Raw genomic sequence first — 21462 nt, 5'->3', positions numbered from 1 at the left:
CACACCAGCCGTCACAAGTGGGATTTCCCAATGGCCGAACATTTTAATTCTGATTCCCATTCCCATTCTAAAGTGTCAATCCCTGGCCCCCTCTTGTACCAAGATTAAGGAGCAACACCTTACATTCCACCTGGGTACCCTCCAACCCGAAAGCATGAATATCGATTTCTCCTTTCAGTGAACAAATTTCCCCTTTCCCCCTTCCTCTATTCCACACTCTGACCTTTCACCTCTTCTAACCTGCATTTCATTTCCCCCAGGGCCCCCTCTTTCTGCCCTTTTTCCTATGGTCTTTTCCCACACACCTGGCTTCACCTATCACCTTCTAGCTCACCTCCTACCCCTCCCCCAATCTCCGTAAATTGGCATTTTCCCCCTTCCTTTTCAGTCCTGAAGAAGGTTCTCGGCCCGAAATGTCGACTTTTCCATTGATGCTGCCTGACCTTCTGAATCCAGCATCTGAGGAACTTCTTGTGTTTTTGGTTAAAAGGTGCCTGGTACTTTCAACAGAACCTTCAAATGCATAGCAGCTTAGGTTTAATGCTGAATGAAAATGCCACTAGACTGGGTTAAATAAAAACCATGTGAGTAATCTTCTTCCAAAGAACTTTGTATCACTTCTGTCCGTAATCTGTTTGGGGTCCGTTCCCAAATATATCTCATGCTTGTCAGAGCAAAAACTAACTGTGCAGCAGAAAAATGAGAGAAACAATTGTCTCACTTTCCGCACAATTCAGCTCTGAGTTGAAAACAAGGGGAAATAATGACTTTTCCAATACAGGTGTCCTCCATTTTATGAATGTTCGCTTTACGCCACTTCGCTTTTACAAAAGACCTACATTAGTAACCTGTTTAAACATTACAAAGAGGATTTTCGCTTTTATGAAAATATTTCCCATATAAATTAATGGTTCTTTGCTTTACATCATTTCAGCTTAAGAAAGATTTCATAGGAACGCTCTACCTTTGTAAAGGGGGGGCACCTGTAATCATTTTATTTTAATTCACTGCAGTGCAAACATTTCCATTTCATTATCCACTTATTTCTAAAAGATATCATGTTGATCTGTGCCTCATCCTCATGTTCTCTTGGAGTACATCCAAAAGACCCAGCTGTCTTCCCTAAAGCATGGTAACTGCTGAACGTTATCAAGCAGATGTCAATAAAGCAGAGCTTTGCTGAAGTGGGAAGACTTCTGGAATGATCTTGGAAGAGTCAGACTCTTCATTAAGACAACATGACCAACAGCAAGCTTGCTTTTTTATTATTTATATCGTATTTGATGCGATGACTAGGTCCTTCAAGCCTAGTCCAAGATGTTGTGAGGAACAGGTAGAGATGGCAACAACAATAAAGGTCAGAGACAGGCCACTGTTACGTGTACTGCACTAACCAATTATAGAGGCATAGAATCACAGAGCATAATTCTAGGCAATATCATTCAAACACCAGCAATTATATGAGTCAAACACTGTGGGCAGTTGAGGATGGGGAATGGAGTTGAAAAGAAAACAGAACAACAGAAATATCATGGGATTATATTTCGTTGATCTGATTTTACAATGAATAGTTTTTAAAGAAGGCATTCCTTTCAACCCAAGGGAACATTAACTATCCCAATCTTTTCCCCCTACCCTTTTTCTCTCAAACAGGAGAAACAATTGTGGGAAAACAGGTAAAGGCCATAGATTAAGAGTGAAAGGTGAAATATACAAGGGGGAATTATTTATTCAAAGGGTGGTGTGAGTGTGGAGCAAGTTTTGGATATAGATTCGATCGCAAAATTTAAGTTTTGATAGGTAAGTGGATGCGAGGGTTACAGAAGGCTTTTGTGCAGATGTGGGTCAGTGGGACTAATTAGAATAACAGTTCAACATGTACTAGATGGGCTGAAGAACCTGTTTCTGTGCTCCAGTGCTCGATAACTCTATGAAATGCCTCACAGACCAGCACTTTATAACGCCGGAGACAGAAGAAGCACAAATAAGACCATTTGGCCCATCAAGTCTGTCCCGCCATTCTATCGGTTACTATTATGGTTACACTCCCCTTATGGGAAACACCGTCTCCAAGTTTCTAATATTTAGAAATTGCTCACTAAGAATAAATCAGATAACCTACCAGGAAATCTCGAAGATCTCGATCAGCTGTGAAGCAGCAGATACGATGCAGCTCTTTCTTCACATCAAATCCCTAGCATTAACGAGGAAGATGGGTGCATTGTTAAAAGCATATCAAAGCAACCCCAAAATACTCCTTTCATCCCATCTAGCTGGCATGCTCCCATAATCCTAAAACTTACAGCACACGATCACGTTAACAGCAAATTAGGATCAGGGTTCTTGTTTCTCTGTCTACGTGAGAATCCTCAGGCTGTCTAATGTACCCTTAGCAACGTCCTGCGGAAACCTTTACAGAACGGCGATGAAGTGGTTAAAAGCTGGATTCTTCACCGTGTATAACAGCTGCTACCTATAGAGGCTTACGGTGCACAAGCCGCAAGAGGTAGCATTGCACCAGTGATAAGAGATTCAATTCTGTAAGGAACTTGTACGTTCTCCCCGTGACTGCACGGGTTTCCTTGGTCCTCCAGTTTCTCCCACATTCCATACTGGTTAGGGTCAGTAAGTCGTGGACATGCTACATTGGCACCAGAAGCATGGTGACATGCCAGTTCATCCTCAGGCTGTGGTGGTTGCGGACACAAATGCCACATTTCACTGTACGTTTCGATGTACATGTGACAAATAAAGCTAATCTTTAAGTTGTCTGTTTCATTTGTCTAGAAGCTATAGATCATTTGGAGAACAGGAAAGGCACAATCCAAATGCAAGTTGAGAGGGAATAACAGAAGCAGGAATATTCATTTAGTCTCGTAATTGATCTGCCATTCCAAAAGACCACAACTAATCGTATTATTCATTGCAATATTTATTTTCCTCAATTTTTTGACATTACTTCCTGCAAAAGAACTGCATAAATACTTCCTCTTATTTCCAATGTGTTTTTAGTTACCATATTCTTTAGAAGTTTCTTAGCCTCCTGCAGGTCCTTCTTCAACAGACAATCATAAATCAGGGTTAGACCAACTTGCATGAGTTCGTTTAGATTCTTCGCAGGTTCCTGCTGGGCTCGGAAATACGCCTGAGCTCGTGGAATCTGATTACTCAGTATAGCATCACGGATAACCTCCTGAGAAATGTCAAAGGAAAAAACAGATTTTTAAATATTTTTATCATATACAGTGGATTCTAGTTAAGCAGTTAATTGGAGCAGCTGCTTATTTGAGAAAACTCAAAGAACAAAAACTAATCAAGAAAATAGCCAGGATTCCCTTTGTCTATTTAAGACACTGTGCTGCTTAATTGGGACAGGAGACCTGCTGCTGTCCAGTTTCTAACTAGAGTTAAACACTACACCGTGCTTAAAGCAAACAGTTCTTAAATAACATCAGTTGCATGTGATTGTCTTCAAAAAGAACTGATTTTTGTCACTGATCTATAGCAAGAAATAGGTAGTAAGACAATTCAGAACTGTTTTGCTCACTGCAGTTTCAAGCATTTAGGTTTGGCGATGCCAGAAATGGCACGCAGTGAAAATAAAGCAATTTCACTACTTCAACAAGTTACAAAGAATTTGAAGGTATCAACAATCATCTTGAATGGTGCAATGAAAGTGAAGATTTGGTGGATGCATTGTTTGAAAGCAGTCGAGGTGTCCTCACTGATTTTGTTCATTTACAGTCAATCAAAAGAACACAGCAACATACACTGGATGAATTCAACCATTTGTCTTTTTTATACCTTTTAACTGTTTCCATGAAACTTCAGCTAATTGGGGCAGACACTTCACTGGGCCCAAAATGTACTGGTCCTGATGCGTCCAGTTAACTGGAATCTACTGTACTAAATCTAGACAATCTAATCATAATTTGATACATACTAACCAGTTTAAAATAAATTAATTATTGCTGGGAAGAAAATATAAGCTTTGCAGTTACTATTCAGATTGAATCCATGTGCAAAGGAAATTAATGAACATCCAGCAGGAGTCAGGCACACGGTCCCTTGAGTCTGCTCTGCGTACAATAACATCATGATTGACCTGATTTGACCCTCAATTTCAATTTCCTGCCTGTTCTCCATACGTTTGACTCTAACATTTCAACAATCTATTTCAGCCGTGAATACATTCAGTGACTCTGCTTCCACAGTTCTCTGAAACAGAGAATCATGTCTAACCTGTGCCTTAAGGAGGCAATGCCTTATCCAAACACTATTACATGAGATTCAGGATTCTCCTGTGAGGTGAAACAGTTTCTCTACAACCAACCCATCAACACCCTGCAAATCTTAAGTGTCACTGAGTTTAATACTTCTAAACCCCTCTGAGCAAAGGCCCAACCAGTATGGCTGATTTATTATCCCTCTCAACCCCATTCTCCTGCCTTCTATCTTACTAATCAGGAACCTATCTATTTTTTCAAAGTTTCAGGATTTTTAATTAATCGTTAACTCCCAATTTCATCCTCCAAATGACAACATTTACATCAGTGATTCTTGCCTTGCAGAAACTCCTATTTGTGGTTCATATACAGTGTCTATAAAAAGTATTCACCCCTCCCCTTGGAAGGTTTCATGTTTTATTGTTTTACAACATTGAATCACAGTGGATTTAATTTGGCTTTTTTTTTACACTGATCAACAGAAAAATATTCTCTTGTCAAAGTGAAAACAGATCTCTATAAAATCATCTGAATAAATTACAAATATAAACACAAAATAATTGATTGCACAAGTATTTACCCCCTTTAATATGACACACTAAATCATCACTGGTGCAGCCAATTGGTTTTAGAAGTCACTTAACTAGCTAAATGGTGATCTGTTGTTGGAGACCTATGTGCAGTCAAGATGTTTGAAAGGTTCAACCCAGGTAAGTGTGAAGTAGTTCATTTTGGTAGGTCAAATATGATGGCAGAATATAGTATTAATGGTAAGACACTTGGCAGTGCGGAGGATCAGAGGGATCTTGGGGTCCAAGTCCATAGGACATTCAAAACAGCTGCGCAGGTTGACTCTGTGGTTAAGAAGGCGTATGATATAATGGCCTTCATCAATCGTGGAATTGAGTTTAGGAGCCGAGAGGTAATGTTGCAGCTATATAGGACCTTGGTCAGATCCCACTTGGAGTTCTGTGCTCAGTTCTGGTCGCCTCACTACAGGAAGGATGTGGAACCCATAGAAAGCATGCAGAGGAGATTTACAAGGATGTTGCCTGGATTGGGGAGCATGCCTTATGAAAACAGGTTGAGTGAACTCAGCCTTTTCTCCTTGGAGTGAAGGAGGATGAGAGGCGACCTGACAGAGGTGTATAAGATGATGAGAGGCATTGATCATGTGGATAGTCAGTGGCTTTTTCCCAGGGCTGAAATGGTTGCCACAAGAGGTCACAGGTTTAAGGTGCTGGGGAGCAGGTACAGAGGTGATGTCAGGGGTAAGTTTTTTTACTGAGAGAGTGGTGAGTGCATGGAATGAGCTGCCAGCAATGGTGGTGGAGGCAGATATGATAGGGACTTTTAAGAGGCTTTTAGATAGATACAAGGAGCTTAGTAAAATAGAGGGCTACGGGTAAGCCTAGTAATTTCTAAAGAAGGGACATGTTCAGCACAACTTTGGGGGCCGAACGGCTTGTTTTGTGCTGTAGGTTTCCTATGCTTTCTATGTTTCTATGATGTAAAAATGCACCTGTATCTAGAAGGGTTTGCAGAATCTCGTGTGTTTTTATGTTGTTGGGGTAAGTTAAAGACAGGTGAGAGAAGGAACCCAAAGGTATAGACCTGCATGTTTATATGCTGCACAGTTAGTTTTAAAATACATCACGTTTACTGATTACCGATTTTCAATGTTCAAAATAAAATTTCATTATCAAAATATGTATATTGACCATAGACTACCTTGAAATTTATTTCTATGCAGATATTTAGAGGAAAATACAACAGACTTTAATAAAAACTATACACACAAAAAAGACTGACGATTAATAAGTGCGCGAAACTAAAAAAATTGTGTACATTTTAAAAAATACTGAGAACATGATCTTGGTACTTACATTAGTACTGAGACTCTTCCACTTTTCATAAACCTGATTATCATCTGGTAATGCACCCTCTCCATCCTCACAGCCATCAGTGATGCTCTCCTTCGGTGGCATCTGAGGATACTTCTTCATAAACTTGCGGAGCCTGACAATATAACCAGTGAGACAGTCCACGCATTTTTGCTTGTGCTCGTCTAGCTCTGAAGATGCACAAAGTTGTTCAACACAATGAAGGATTGTGTTATGAATATCAAGGAAACATACACCTTTTCATCTTAACTTGAATATTAGTTAGTTCCTCTCCACGTCTTGTGGCACAATAGGCATAAACTTTGCCGTTTCTTTAGCATTTATCTGTGTTTTTTTTAAATGAGGCCAAGTTGCTAGCTTGACACTCAATCCAGCACGTACGGAAAGCGTGCAAGGAGCAGGCCAGATTTGAGCCCGGGACCACTTGCCTCGAAGTTCGGTGCGGATGACATTACACCACCAGCCAGCTAACTTGAGTATTGCTGTTACATTATTGCTAAATGGTTGAAATCATCAAATTCCCAATGCAACCCTACCATGGGAAAAACTTTACAGTCAGCACTGCAATAGTTCATTAAGATTCACAGTCACACTATCTCAATTAAACAGGGTCGTGAGATGAATGCTGACCGATCAACAAAAAAACCACAATTCAGATTTAGATTAATTGATTTATCACCTGTACATCGAAACATACAGTGAAAGATGGCCATTGGTGTTAACAAGCAACACACCTAAGGATGAGCTGGAGGCAGCCCACAAGTTTGACCACACTTTCCAGCGCCAACATAAGATGTCCACCATGACTGGCAGGACAACACAAAACATACCAAGTAACAAATCGACAACTGTAAAACAAACCCCCTTCCTCCCTCCCACCCACATGCACATTCTTGTGATCTCGCCACAGAACAGCTTTGTAAAGACTGGGACTGTGGATTCACTCAATTGGGCCATTAAGATGAAATATTAAAAAAGTTTAAGGAATGGTATACGGGAATAGGCACATGAAAAAGAAAATGCCCAAGTGAAAAAGAAACAAGAAGGGACAAGAAATGAAGAATCAAGAAGATTCTCAATACGTCGCCAGTTGTGGAAAACAAGTCAAACTGTGAGGCTTTTCTCGCAGCTGCCATCAAGTAGAAAGTACAGGAGCCTCAGGACTCACACCACCAGGTTCAGGATAACAGTTTTTACCCCTCAAATATCAGGCTTTTGAACAAAAGGGGACAACTACCATTCATTTGCCCATCCATTGAGATGTTCCCACAACCAATGATCTCACTTTAAGGACTCATTATCTCATGTGCTTGTTATTCATTGCTACTTAGTTATATTTGCACAGTTTGTTGTCTTCTGCACTCTGGGGTTGATCTTCCATTGATCCTGTTATGTTACTATTCTGTAGATTTGCTGAGTACGCCCACAGGAAAATGAATCTCAGGGATGTAATGTATGCAGTCTGATAATAACATTTACTCCAACTTTGAACTTTATCTGAAACACAAAAGGAAGTGCTGGAGGAACTCAGTCGGGCAGCATCTGTGGAAACTAGTGAATGTTTCAGGTCTGTCACCCTTGCTGATCGATCCATGGCTTCTTTGGAAGGATCACTGAGCTGAAAGACTAAGGAGTGTCTCTTTCTACTGGCTGAGTTCCTTCAGCAGTTCTGTTTTTCTGATATGGTTAATGATTCTCGGTGACAGCTCAGCTGAAATCGTTTGGATTCTGTTTAATATCAATGTAAATGAAATGGATGATTTTGTAAGACTTCTGATCGTGAATTGGAAATTTATCGATTATGACAGACAATAGAGGAAAGGGTAATTAAATGGTAAGGTCATAGTTGGGCTAACAACCCAACTGGTGAAACAAAACTATTACTGAAACAGCAATGAAGAATCCTTCTGCACCTGTGTGCGACGATATTCCCAAGTCTGCACCGGGGACTTGCATGACTGACATTAGTGAAAACCGAGAGGAAGCTTTCGGTACAATGAAGGAAGCTCTGAACACCAGCAAGGATGGAGGACCTTCATTACTGCCCTCAATACCAGCAGCAGTGTAATGGGCAGCAAGTATTAGTTGAGAAATATTGAGTCTTTGCAATGAAAAAAAGTTGAAACAAGAAATACTGTGACAAATTAACTTTTTAACAAAAACATGAGTTTCTGGAGGAAGCGCAACAATAAAAAAAACAGGCGGTAGAATTCTACTTACTTATTTATTGAGATATAGCACAGAACAGGCCCTCCTACTGGCCAATCTGGACATCAGAAGTTTGGAGAGGACAGGACCTCAATTAGATCCACTACCCGAGGATAAAAGGAGCAGTTCACAGCAGCATAGTAGAGCTTTGACCAGCAATCAATCGGTGTTTGGGATTAATTAGTGACAGCAAATTAAAGGAAGGCGAGGCAAACACAGCGGCCATCCTACGAGTGGACATGGTCAAGGTGGTGATCTTAAGGCTTTAAGTTCTTTGAGGATTCAGTGAAGAGAGTCTTCACTCAGAGAAAACAAAGGAAAGAAAAGCTCAAGTTCTTTTCCTTCTCATATCTGCTCAGCTAGGTAGAGATGGCAGGCAGGATAGTGCCATGCTCCTTTTGTAGGATGTGGGAAGCCAGGGAGATCTCCAGTAACCCTGACAGCTGCAACTGTGAGAAGTGCATCCAGCTTCAGCTCCTAACAAACTGTGTTAAGGAGTTGAGCTGGAAATGGATGAACTCCGGATCACTCGGGAGGCTGAAGGGGTGATAGGACATCTCGATGGGCAGAGCAGACTCGATAGGTGAAATAGCCTAAATTCTGCTTCTATATTTTATGGTCTTCTGGCACTTTGGGCCATGCCATCTAACAATCTCTCAATTTAACCCTACCCTACAATGACCAATTAACCTACCAACTGATATGGCTTTGGACTGTGGGAGGAAACTGGATCACCCTGAGGAAACCCACACAGTCACGGGGAGAACGTACAAACTCCTACAGGCAGCAGCGGGAATTGAACCTGTGTCACCTGGACTCTAAAGCATTGCACTAACCACTACACTACCATGCCGTACATGGTAGGAATTCTGGGAAATGGAGTTCTGAATCAAAAGACGTTTTTACTATTAATCGAGTACAGGATGCAGAGATAACGCTGAGGAAGGCTTTAAGCTGAAGAAAGATTGTGTTTAATGTCAGGCATCGAGAGAACTGGGTTGAGGTTAATTTAAATATAGACAGGCTAAAATTGGAGCAGGATGGGACACATTATGTTTTGGATAAAATGATACTGACAGAAAAGTTCAAAGTTCAAAGTAATTTTATTATACAGTCTGTCACCATATAATAGCTCAAGATTAATTTTTTTTGCGGGCAATCACTGTAAATAGATAAATACTTCAGAATCAATGTAAAATTAAAACACTGTCAAATAACCAATGTGCAAAAAAAAGAGGAACTGTACAAATAAAATAAAAAATACATAAATAATACTGAGAAAATGAAGTGTAGAATCCTTGAAAGTGAGGCCATAGGTTTGCTTAATCAGTTCAGCGTTGGGGTGAGTGAAGTTATCCACACTGGTTCAGGAGCCTGATAGTTGAAGGGTAGTAACTGTTCCTGAACCTAGTGGTGTGGGACCGAAGGCTTCTGTACCTCCTTCCAATGGCAGCAGCAAGAAGGGAGCATGGTCTGGATGGTGGGGTCTACTTCCTTGTGGCAGACTCTTTGTAAAGGTGCTCAGTGGTGGGCGAGTAGGTGAGGAATCAGCACCTTCAGAGGAGTGTATTAGGTTAATCTGCTGAAGGATGTTGAGGGATCACCTATCAGACCAGTGAACAAATAAAAATGCACGTTGCATTCTGACATGAATATGGAAGCAAAAGCTATATAGATATTTAAAAACAGATTTGGTATTCAGGTGTAATATAAAACAGATGATGAAAAGAGAGAAAATGGAACTGAAGAGGGCACGGCACAATTTGTCAGAACTGCTTCACTCTCTCCAAATTTTTGTGATCCTACAATTTATAGGTTCAATAAGTCATAACTAATTTCTATAAAAACTCCCAAAAGCCCCTCAGTAATTTATAAAGCAGCATATAACAATTTCAATAGATCTCGACATTACTGACAATACATCTCTACCAAAGGAAGTGTAAGGCACTCCTTCCCCCTGCTAGCCTTGGGCAAGGTGTAGCACCTGCTTAATCCCCCTGGTCAGGATCACATGAAGCTATGGAAGCAGGTGGTGGATGGTCGTATGAATAAATCACAAGTCTTGATTATGTGACCACTGATTCCAGGCAGACAATCTCTGAAGAGTATTGATAATGGCTGGGGCCACCAGTCTAGTAAAGCAGTGGTCCCCAACCTCCGGGCCACGGACCAATACCGGCTTTTTCTTAAAGATGTGCTGGGTGCGTTCCGGCTACCGCTGCACCCCAGCATGCTTAGCGGCCCGGTGTCAGTCTGCGGCCCAGAGGTTGGGGACCACTGTTGTAAAGATGCTGCCCAGAAGAAGGCAATGGCAAATCACTTCTGTAGAAAAAAATTGCCAAGAAAATCACGGTCATGGAAAGAGCACGATCATCCTCATCATACTACATGGCACATAATGAACAAACGAACACACTGACAACATTTCAGAGGTTTCAGTGGGGATCTTTCCAACATCTATGGTGAATGAGCTGAACCGTGGCTTGTACTGCATGCTCAGTTCAGTAAATCATTGAAATGAATAGCCAATATTAAAACAAAGGAATACAATTTCCATTGGTATAAAGCAACTGAGATATTTGCCAAATTCTGAATTCAAACGCCATGCCATTCATTCACAATGAATACCTTTCTCTAAACATGGTAGATTCTGAGTAAAGCAATATTTTCCAAAAAAATGTTTCTGAATAAGTTACCCACTGTCATTGCAGTGAAATACTGATTGACAATGCAGATCTGAAGTATATTGCAGTCTTTTACTGCGTAAAATTATGAAATTTCCAAAAGCAAGCTTAACCTTTGAAGAGGTTTCATGTCTCATTACGATAAGGTACAATTTAATAATAAATAATGTGAAAAGAGGAATAGTGAAGCCATGGATCAGATTCTGTTCTGTGATGCTTTAAGTCCTGTAGTCTTCTGTGACTCTATATTCAGGAATCTGATAGCAGAGCGGAAGAAGCTGTTTCCAAAACATGTGAAAATAAAAAGTTTACTAATGAATTAGCTGGACTGGGTTAGTGTTTGACACACTGTGTTAGAACAGAGATTCCATTTGCAATTTCACATGCAGTGAAGGCCTAAGAACATCCACGTTGAGATCACAGTAATGATAGATCTCTGACTGTTCATCAGCTCAGTGGGCTGTGGCTCAGAGGAGTTTCAATGCTAAACAACAGCACAGTATGACACACACGGCAACATGAGGTGTAGGAAGGCAAGTAACTCCTGTAATGACTCCATCAGCAGAAAACAAATATCCTGCCACATGTCACATTTAGGTCACCATCTGAAAAGAGTCACAATCAGATTTGTTAAAACTGACTTATACAATGTGAAATTTGTTGCGATTAGAGTAAAAAGGTACATGTAACAACACTCCGTAATCTATTTGTTATAATCCATAGACTAATCAAGCCATCTCACCTCCTGGCTGCATTAGAAGCTCCTGAATTTGTTTGTTGAGGAAGGTCAACGTCAGGCTCAGAAGTTGCTCGGAGAATTGCCTGCTCTGAGTTTCAGAATCGTGTTCCTTGATAGCTGAACACAGCAAGTCTAAAGCCGGCTTAATTTCCTCAACATCTGCAGTAAGATAAGACAAGATGTCTGAAATAATAACAGATATAGAAGAAAGTACTCTGTAGGCCAGGTAGTATTCTGTGACAAGATCAGGCTCTATGTTTCATTTTGTGAAAACAGACCAGATCTAAGTTTCAGATCTATGACAATTCATCAGAAATGGGAAAGTAAAATAAAATGAAAGCATGCAGGTCATTGGGACTAGGCAGTTTAAATGGTTTAGCATGGACTAGATGGACCAAATGGCCTATTTCTGTGCAGTACTTTTCTGTGACTCTATGACACATACCACCAGACTCAAGGACAGCTTTTACGCTCACTGTTATAAAACTATTGAATGTTTCTCTAATATGATAAGATGGATCCTTGACCTCACAATCTACCTCATTATGACCTTGCACCTTATTGTTTTCCTGCACCACACCTTCTCTGCAGCTGTTACACTTTAATCTGCATCGTTTTACCTAGTTCTACAAATCCTACAAAAAGTAGTGGGTATGGAACAGTCCATCACAGGTAAAGCCCGCCCCACTATTCAGCACATCTGTCGCAGGAAAGCAGCATCCATCTTCAAGGACCACCACCACTCAGGACATGCTCTCCTCTCACTGCTGTCATCAGCAAGGTGGTACAGGAGCCTCAGGACCCACACCATCAGGTTCAGGGACAGTTACTACCCCTCAACCATCAGGCTCTTTGGCCAGAGGGGATAACTTCACTCAACTTCACTTGCCCCATCACTGAAATGTTCCCACAACCAATGGACTTACTTCAAGAATTCTTCATCTCAAGCTCTTGATATTTATTGTTTGTTTGTTTGTTTGTTTGTTTATTTATTTATTTATTTTGCACAGCTTGTTGCCTTCTGCACTCTGGTTGAATGCCCGAGTTGGGCAGTCTTTCATTGATTCTGTTAAGGTCATTATTTTATAGAGTTATTGAATATAGGAAAATGAATCTCAGGGTTGTATAAGGTAGCATACAAGTACTTTGATAATAAAACTTACTTTGAACTTTAGTTCTACCTCAATGCACTGTGTAATGATTTGATCTGTATGAACAGTATGCAAGACACTGTCTCAGTACATCTGACAATAATAAACCCATACCATTTATTAAACCCTACCTGCACTTTCTCTGCAGCTGTTACACTTTATTGTGTACCCTTTGACCGTCTTACCTTGTACTACTTCAATGCATCGTGCAGTGAATCAATCTGTATGAACAGAAAAGCTTTTCACTGTACCTCAGTCCATGAGACAATAATAAACCAATTCCAATTTCAAATTGCAGAGGGGAACAGGGTGGAGAGAAGAAAGGAGATGAGTATGATTGTGTGAAAAGCCTATCCAGGTGATATAGTGCTATCAGAACTGTCTGATCAACGAACAAATGAGGACTAATGAAAACAAGCTGGAACTCTACGTGGCAGAACAGAGCTGTTATTTGGAACCTGAACAACTGTTAGAAACAACATGCAGATCAGACAACATCTGTGGAGAGATTCGAGATTCAAGATTCAAATGTATTTATCAAAGATCGATGAGAGAGGGAGAAGATGAATTAGAGTGGGTAATTTTTCATCAGAACAAGCCAGTCCTGAATTGCTGAATTGATCTCAATGAAGCCTATCAAATATTGCAAGGTCTGGACAGAATGGACATGCAAAGGATGTTTTCAATAGTGGGAGAGTCTAGGATCAGAGAGCACAGCCTCAGAACAGACAGACACCCCTTTAGAATGGAGGAAAGGAGGAATTTCTTTAGTCAGAATCTGTGGAATTCATTGCCACAGACGGCTGTCGAGGCCAAGTCTTTGGGTATATTTAAAGCGGAGTTGGATAGGCTCATGAATAGTAAGAGCGTCCAAGGTTACAGGGAGAAGGCAGGAGAATGGGGTTAAAAGTGAAAAAGCAGCCATGATCGAATGGAGGAGTGGAGCCAAGTGGGTAAAGTGGTCCAATTCTGCTCCTATGTTTGATGGTCTTACAGACTAATAAAGAGTGACAGCTGCAGAGGAAGTGCGGGGCAGGTGATTAATAAAGTAAAAGATCACGATGAGATAGATGTGAGTCCATCGTTCAGCCTTGGAGCTTGGGGTACGCACTTTCAGACTTCTGTGCTTTCTGCCTGTTGGAAGTGGGTTGGACAGGAGAAGAGTGAACGTCTGGGGTGTGTGGGTCTTTGATTATGCCGGCTGCTTTACTTCTCAAATTATCAGAGATATAGGGTGATCATTGAAATCAAATTATTTAATATAAATATTACCAAAAAAAAGAACTGACAAGTTTAAGTCCACCTACTTCATATAAATAATTTAAAAACAAAAATTAAGTCATGTGGTTTGACTTACCTATTTACTGAATGTTATTCTAGTGAATGGGACTGCACTGTATATGCCAGAAGTGGCCAGTATGAAGCTGGGGGGTACTGATATGAAGTGTTAGCACAATCAGAGATGGCTGCTGGGTCAATCCAGTGTGCGCGCGCGCGCACACACACGCACACGTACACACACGCACACACACACACACTATTGTGCAGACAGGCAGACCAGAGCATGCTGATAAACACAGTGCAGGTATATGCCAGTTCCCTATCTGTGTAACCATTCATCACTGAGGCTTACTCAATTAAACTTACGGAAATGGATGTCAGAGATAAGTTCTGGTTTTTTTTTCTACAGAGAGTGGTGGATGCGTGGAATGCACTGCCCCGGGGGCGGGTGGCAGAAGCAGATACATTAGGGACACTTAAGAGACCCTTAGACAGGCACATGAATGAAAGAAAAATAGAGGGCTATGTGGGAGGGAAGGGTGAGATTGATTTCAGAGCAGGTTAAAAGGTCGGCACATCATGGGCTGAAGTGCCTGTGCTGTGTTGTACTGTTCTATATTCAGACCATTCCAGCATCAAAACAATATTCAGGATGGAGCTGGTATGCCCCTTGTAATCCTTGTCCCTTAAACGTTCCAGACAATGGCTAATTCAAGAGGGTATTATTATAAGGTGATGGAGAAAAGTATGGGGTGGTGGGGGTGATGTCAGAGGCTAGTTTTTTTTTAAAAAAGAGAGTGGTGGGTGCATGGAATGCACTGCCAGGGGTGGTGATACATCAGGGACATTTAAGACATTTTATGGATGATAGAAAAATGAAGGGCTATGCAGGTGGGAAGGGTTAGATTGATCTTGAAGTAGATTAAAAGGTCGGCACAACATTGAGGGCCAAAGGGCCTGTACTGTGGCATATTGTTCTAAGTTCTGAAGCAAATCTTCGTGCTGCTCGTGAGTGTGTGAGATCAGGGGACAGTTGAAACATGCTCAACGTGGACTCCAGGTCCCACAAAACCCCACACCTACGGTGCCTTTACCTTGCAAGGGCAGGAATAAACTCCATAGGTTTTCAGGGTCCGCACTTAGTTCAGGACCCCAGAAACTATGCCTGTACTGAGTGAAATGTTCTGTTCCAGGAAATTTGATTAAGTCACTATAGCCTACTCTTGGAAACAGAAGGTAAATTACACTTTAGTATATGCAGTAATTGTGGGATTAGTTTCTAAAATACACTAACATCAATGAAAACAAATTTCAGAGGCTGAGTACAACACACTTGAATTAGTTCATCACTGTCCAGTGGATAAAGGACAGAATTAACTTCTATCCTGATTAAGTGAGAGAAAGGTTTGTTAATATCAATGGAATCTTTAAAAAAAAGTGCTGAAACATGTATTTAACTTCCTGTAAAGGCTTCATCTGACACATATTGAAGGAATTATATTTTACTCTGGGTTCCTTACTCTTTAGCTGCTTGCACGATGCCAGCGCAGCTCCAGAATTTTCCTGCTTTAAAAATCCTGCTGGAGCGTAAAATAGATTTTCTTTGCTCTTCAGGAAAAAGTCCACCATGTCCAGCTGTCTGTTCTCAATTCCAGCCTAGGTATTCAAGCATAACAACAAATTATTTCTGTCCTTTTAACAGGCCATTAATCAGCACTCATAAATCACAGGCCAGCACCAACCGGAAAGGCCCCACGTGAAACAGAGTAACTGAGGTCGTCACCTGATTGACGACGCCCATCTCCAAGCCTTCCCTTGCCATCAATTATGTTCCTTTACATTATTGATATTGTTCATGTGCCTCAAATTTCTACTCTGTTTGCTTCGTACTTCAGCTTTGTCTTCGAATGTGCTTCGTTCCTCTGTATAAAGCATGGCATTTTTCATATGATCATTCCTTTTCCCTAGAAGTTCTTGGGCATGAATTTCCTTACCTCCTTCAATTATGTCCTGTTTTACATTTAAAATTAGACTAGTGTTATTTGTCATGCATGCAGTGCAATGTGTCATTTGCATCAAATCAAATCAACGAGGATTGTGCCTGCAGGTGTCACCATGCTTCTGGTGACTTCATAGAACACCCACAGCTTAGTAACACTGACCGTACGTCTTTAGAATGTGGGAGGAAACCTACACAGTCACGGGGACAACATACAAGCTCCTCATAGCAGAGGTGGGAATTGAACCCCAGCTGGTGATCACTGCGCTGTAAAGTATTGCGCTAAACACCACACTACTACCGTGCCACCATTTTTCAATATATTTTATCTATGGGTTAGAATTCACTCCCAGCTTTACATTTTCCATCATCTTTTGATTTCATACAGAACTAGGGAAGGCAGAGTGTAGATAGAGTCATAGAGCACTACTGCAAAGAACAGGCCTTTCAGCCCATCTAACCTGTTCAAACTGTAATTCTGCCTAGTCCCATCTACCCACAGCTGGACCATGGAACTCCAAGCCCTGCCCCTCCATTATGTATCTATCTAAACTTATCTTAAATATTGCAACCAAACCCACTCACCACTTCCTCACTGGCAGCTCATTCCATATCCCCTTAAATATATCACCTTTCACCCTTAACCCAATGACCTCTAGCTCATCTCACCTAACCCCAATGGAAAAAGCCTGCTTGCAGTTACCCTATCTATACCTCTCATAACTTTGTATACCTCTGCCGAATGATAAGATGTGAAGGAATTTCTCCTCCTCACAAAGGTGTACGTAGATCAGAGGGTACAGATTTAAGGCAGGAGGTAGAAGGTTTATGTGATTTTTTTTTCATTCAGAGGGTGATCAGAATCTTGGAAGCAGTGCCTGAGAGGGTGATGGAGGTGGAGACCATCATTACACCTGCGCACCTAGTGAAGATCCTGAATCAGCAGGGCAGCGAAGGCCACACCCAAGTACTGATAACGCAACATTTTGAAAAGCACAATAGGACTGAGCAGAGTCTACAAGGATTTGTTGAAGGCAAGTCATGCTTGACAAATCTGAAGTTCTTTGACACCGGACTATGAGAATGGACCAGGGCCAGCCAGTTGAAGTGATGTATTTGGATTTTCAGATGACTTTTTGAAAAGGCAGATTGATGAACAAGTTTACAGTGCACAGAGTAAGGGTAATATACTGACATGGATTGAGAAACAGTTACTGAGCAGAAAGTGAAGAATGAAAACAGATTGGTATGTTGTTCAAAGTAAGTGTATGTCACCATATACTACCTTGATATTCATAGTTTGTGGGCATTACAGGAAAGAAAGAGAAACATTAAACTTTTACAAAACTCTACACATAAAAAATGAAACACAAAAATAATTCTGTAAACATGAATTATAAAGAATCCTTGAATATGAGTGGTAGTGACAAATGGGGTACCACAGGGGTTGATGCTTTTGCCCCAGCTATTCAGAATCTTTATCAACTATTTGCCTAAAAGCACCTATGTCACATTTCTAAATTTACTGATGAAACCAAACCAAAAAGGACTGTGAGCAGGGAGAAGGATGTAAAGAGACTTTGAGGGGATATGGACAAACTAAGTGAGGGTGCGACAACATGACAGATGGAAAGTAATCTAGAAAATCGTGATTTATCCATACTGGGGCACAAAACAGAAAGCAACTGGAAACAGTGAGAAAATGGATGATGTTGATGTTCAAAGCAATTTAGACGTCAATTTTGCATTTACATTGAAAACCAACATGCAGGTGCAGGCCAGTAACTCTAAAGATAAATGGCGTTACGTTGACCTTGTTACTTCCAGTAAGATGGCGGTGTGCTTGGTTGCAGCAGCTCTGCGGGACCAATCAAAAGTGTTTTTGTCTTTTTTTTTTACATGTAGTTTACTATCGCTGGACAGTAAGAAAAGGTGTGCTCCAAAGTGTGGCATGCAAACTGGAGATCCTCCCCACCCCCCCCCCCCCCCACCCCGTGTTCGCTCAGCAGAAGGCAAGCCAATCTGTGTTCAACTACAGACCGTTGTAACATTCATGGACTCGGGCTTTTGGACTATAGTTTTTATGCAATTGTTTATTGCTATCTTATATGTGCTGTATGTGCCTAGCGCTTTATATGAACGTTGGTACTGTGTTTTGCACCTTGGCTCTGGAGTAACACTGTTTTGCTTGGCTGTACTCTTGTGTATGGTTGAATGACAATTAAACTTGAACCTGAACAATTTGTCTGCTTGGGTAAAGATGCCATTCTGAACCTATGTAGCACCTTGGTGAGACTACATCCTGTACAGTTTTGACCTGAATGTATGAAGACCATTTGATGGCTCTGAAATGAGGAGGGATCTCATTGAAACTTATTGAATATTGAAAGGCCTAGTTAGAATGGAATTGGAGAGGATGTTTCCATTTGTGGGAGAGTCTGGGACCAGAAGGCACAGCCATTTAAAACAGGGTTGAGAAAAAAAAATTCTTTAGCCAGAGAGTAGTGAATCTGTAGAATTGATTGCCAAGGACTGTTGCGGAGGCCAAGTCATTGGGTATATTTAAAGCAGAGGTTGATAGGTTCTTGATTAGTCAGGGTATCAAAGGTTACAGAGAGACGAAAAGGGTTGAGAGGGATAATAAATCAGCTATGATCAAATGGTGGAGCACACTCAATGGGCCGGATGGTCTAATTATTGACACATTTATTGTTGGCAGAATTTCAGATGATGTGGAGGCATAAAGCTGGTTGACTGGTGTTCCAATAACAACCTTGCATTCAACATCAGAAAGACCAAGGAATGAATTGTGAGCTTCAGGAAGGGAAGTTGAGGGACCACACACCAGTCCTCATCAAAGGATAAGTAGCTTTAAGTTACTGGGTGTCAACATCTCTGAAGACCTATCCCGATGCGATTACAAAGAAGGCATGACAGTAGCTATATCTCATTTAGAGTTTGAGGAGACTTCCTATGTCACCAAAGACTCTTGCGCTTTTCTACAGATGTACCGTGAAAAGCATTCAGACTGGTTGTATCACTGTCTGCAATGGAAGGGTCACTGCACAGGATCGGAAAAAAAAACTGCAGAAAGTTGTGAATTCAGTCAGCTCCATAATGGGCCTCCCCAGTATCCAGGACACCTTCAAAAGGTGATGCCTCAAAAAGACGGTATCCATCATCAAGACCCGCATCATGCAGGACATACCCGTCTCATTGCTAACATCAAGGATGAAGTACAGGAGCCTGAGGACACACAAAGTTTCAGGAACAGCTTCTTCCCCTCTACCATCAGATTTCTGAATGGAGAATGATTTAAGATTTTATATACACACGTCTTATTGTAATATAGCTATTTTATTATGTACTGCTCTGCAGATTTATGACATATGCCAGTGATATTCAACTTTATTCTGATTCTGCTTCTATAACTTATGGTCTTATAGTCTACATGAGACAGGATTACCAAGTTAAGAGCCCATGATACTACAGGAAAGTTACTGGCATGGTTTCAGCTTTGGCTAATTGGTAGGAGGCAGTGATGGAAATAAAAGGATCCTTATCTGGTTGACTGCCAATGACTAATGGTGTTCCACAGGGGTTGGGACCACTTCCTATTATGCTGTATATCAATATTTAGATGATGGAATAGATGGCTTTGTTGCCAAGTTTGCAGATGATATGAAGACTGGTGGAGGGGCAGGTAATGTTAAGGAAACAGGTAGGTTGCAGAAGCACTTTGGCAGATTAGGAGAATGGGCAAGAAAGAGGCAAATGAAATACGATGTTGGAAAATGCATGGTTATGCACTTTGGTAGAAGAAATAAATGTTCAGACTATTTTCTAAATGGGGAGAAAATCCAAAAATTTGAGATGCAAAGCAACTTGGGAGTCCTTGTGCAGAACAACCTACAGCTCTGGGCCTGTACTTGCTGGAATTTAGAAGAATGAAGGGGGGATTTCATTGAAAGCTTTCGAACATGGGAAGGCTTAGACATTGTAGATGTGAAAGGATGTTTCCCATCGTGCGGGAGTCTAGGACAAGAGGTCACAGCCTCAGGATAGAAGAGCAGAGATGGGAGAAATTTCTTTAGTCAGAGGGTGGTGAACTTGTGGAATTTATTACCACAAGCAACTGTGGAGGCCAGGACATTGGGTGTATTTAAGGCAGAGCTTGATAGGTTTTTGATGGGACATGGCATCAAAGGTTATGGGGAGAATGCTGGGGAATGTGGCTGAGGACAGGGAAAAAAAGGATCAGCTATGATTGAATGGTGGAGCAGACTCGATGGGCCAAATAGCCTAATTCTGCTTCTACGTCTTATGGTCTTATATTCACCACAGAGGAAAAGCAGGGATGGTGGGCGTATGGGGAGAGATTGAGTGGACTATGCCTATATTCTCTGGAGTTTAGAAGAATGAAACATCTCATTGAAATTCATAAATTTCTTCCAGAGCCCAACAGATTAAATCAGGGTATCCTGGTCTCAGAATTAAGCCAGTCATGACTTAGAAGAGGGAAGTTTGCCACGCAAAGCCTGGAAGATCTTTGGAATTTGGCTTCCTGAAAGCTCAGCTGTTGAGTGTGTTCAAAGAGAAATCAGATTTTCCAGAATATTAAGAAAATCATGGAGATGGAACAGAAAAAGGAAAAGACAGAAAAGGGAGACGCGGTAGAATAGCAGTTACCTTAACGCTATTACAGTGCCAGTGACCCAGGTTCAACTCCTATGACTTAATACAAGGAGTTTGTACATTCCCTCTGTGCCCTCACGGATTACCTCCTTCATTCGAAAGATGTATGGGCAAGTAGGTTAATTGGTTACATGGTGTTATTGGACAGTGCAGGGTGGTTGTGCCAGACAGGCTATTACTGCGCCACATCTCAAAATAATTTCTTTAAAAAAAGCACCGACGCAGAAGATCAGCTTCAATCTTTATGAATAGTTGTACCGATCAACTCCCCTCACCCCCTCTATCTATTACCCCATGCCTGCATTATAAAGCTGTTTACATTGTAAATACATGTTAGTATTAATTTATTTATGCACATTTTATTCCATATTGTCCCTTAACCTCTAACTTGGTTAGCATTCTTATTTATACATAATCCTGTATTTTTATATAATTCTTTATGATTATTGAATGCTGTTTTTATGGCACATTGGACTAACACACATAAATGTATGTGGCAAATAAAGTTGATCCTGATCCGTCTTGATACTATTTTTGCATTATGTATGTGAAATAAATTTAAAAATTAAGTACTG

At 41.0% G+C, this 21462-nt stretch overlaps 1 protein-coding gene across 1 annotated transcript in view; it reads right to left on the bottom strand.

Annotated features, from left to right (window-relative positions):
• spg11 (SPG11 vesicle trafficking associated, spatacsin) overlaps positions 1 to 21462 on the bottom strand; it is a 190141-nt gene that overhangs the window by 140312 nt on the left and 28367 nt on the right. Inside the window, exons 8-12 of the mRNA XM_073032676.1 lie at positions 15714 to 15849; positions 11765 to 11920; positions 6113 to 6300; positions 3017 to 3193; positions 2123 to 2194 (exon numbers count right to left, since the gene is read on the bottom strand). Of these exons, the coding sequence (XP_072888777.1) occupies positions 2123 to 2194; positions 3017 to 3193; positions 6113 to 6300; positions 11765 to 11920; positions 15714 to 15849 (729 nt within the window). The remainder of the gene's footprint in view (positions 1 to 2122; positions 2195 to 3016; positions 3194 to 6112; positions 6301 to 11764; positions 11921 to 15713; positions 15850 to 21462) is intronic.

This window comes from Hemitrygon akajei, chromosome 30 (assembly GCF_048418815.1).
Source record: "Hemitrygon akajei chromosome 30, sHemAka1.3, whole genome shotgun sequence".
Lineage (NCBI taxonomy): Eukaryota > Metazoa > Chordata > Chondrichthyes > Myliobatiformes > Dasyatidae > Hemitrygon > Hemitrygon akajei.
Note: the sequence above shows the minus strand (reverse complement) of the source record. Positions and strands in the feature narration are given on the sequence as shown.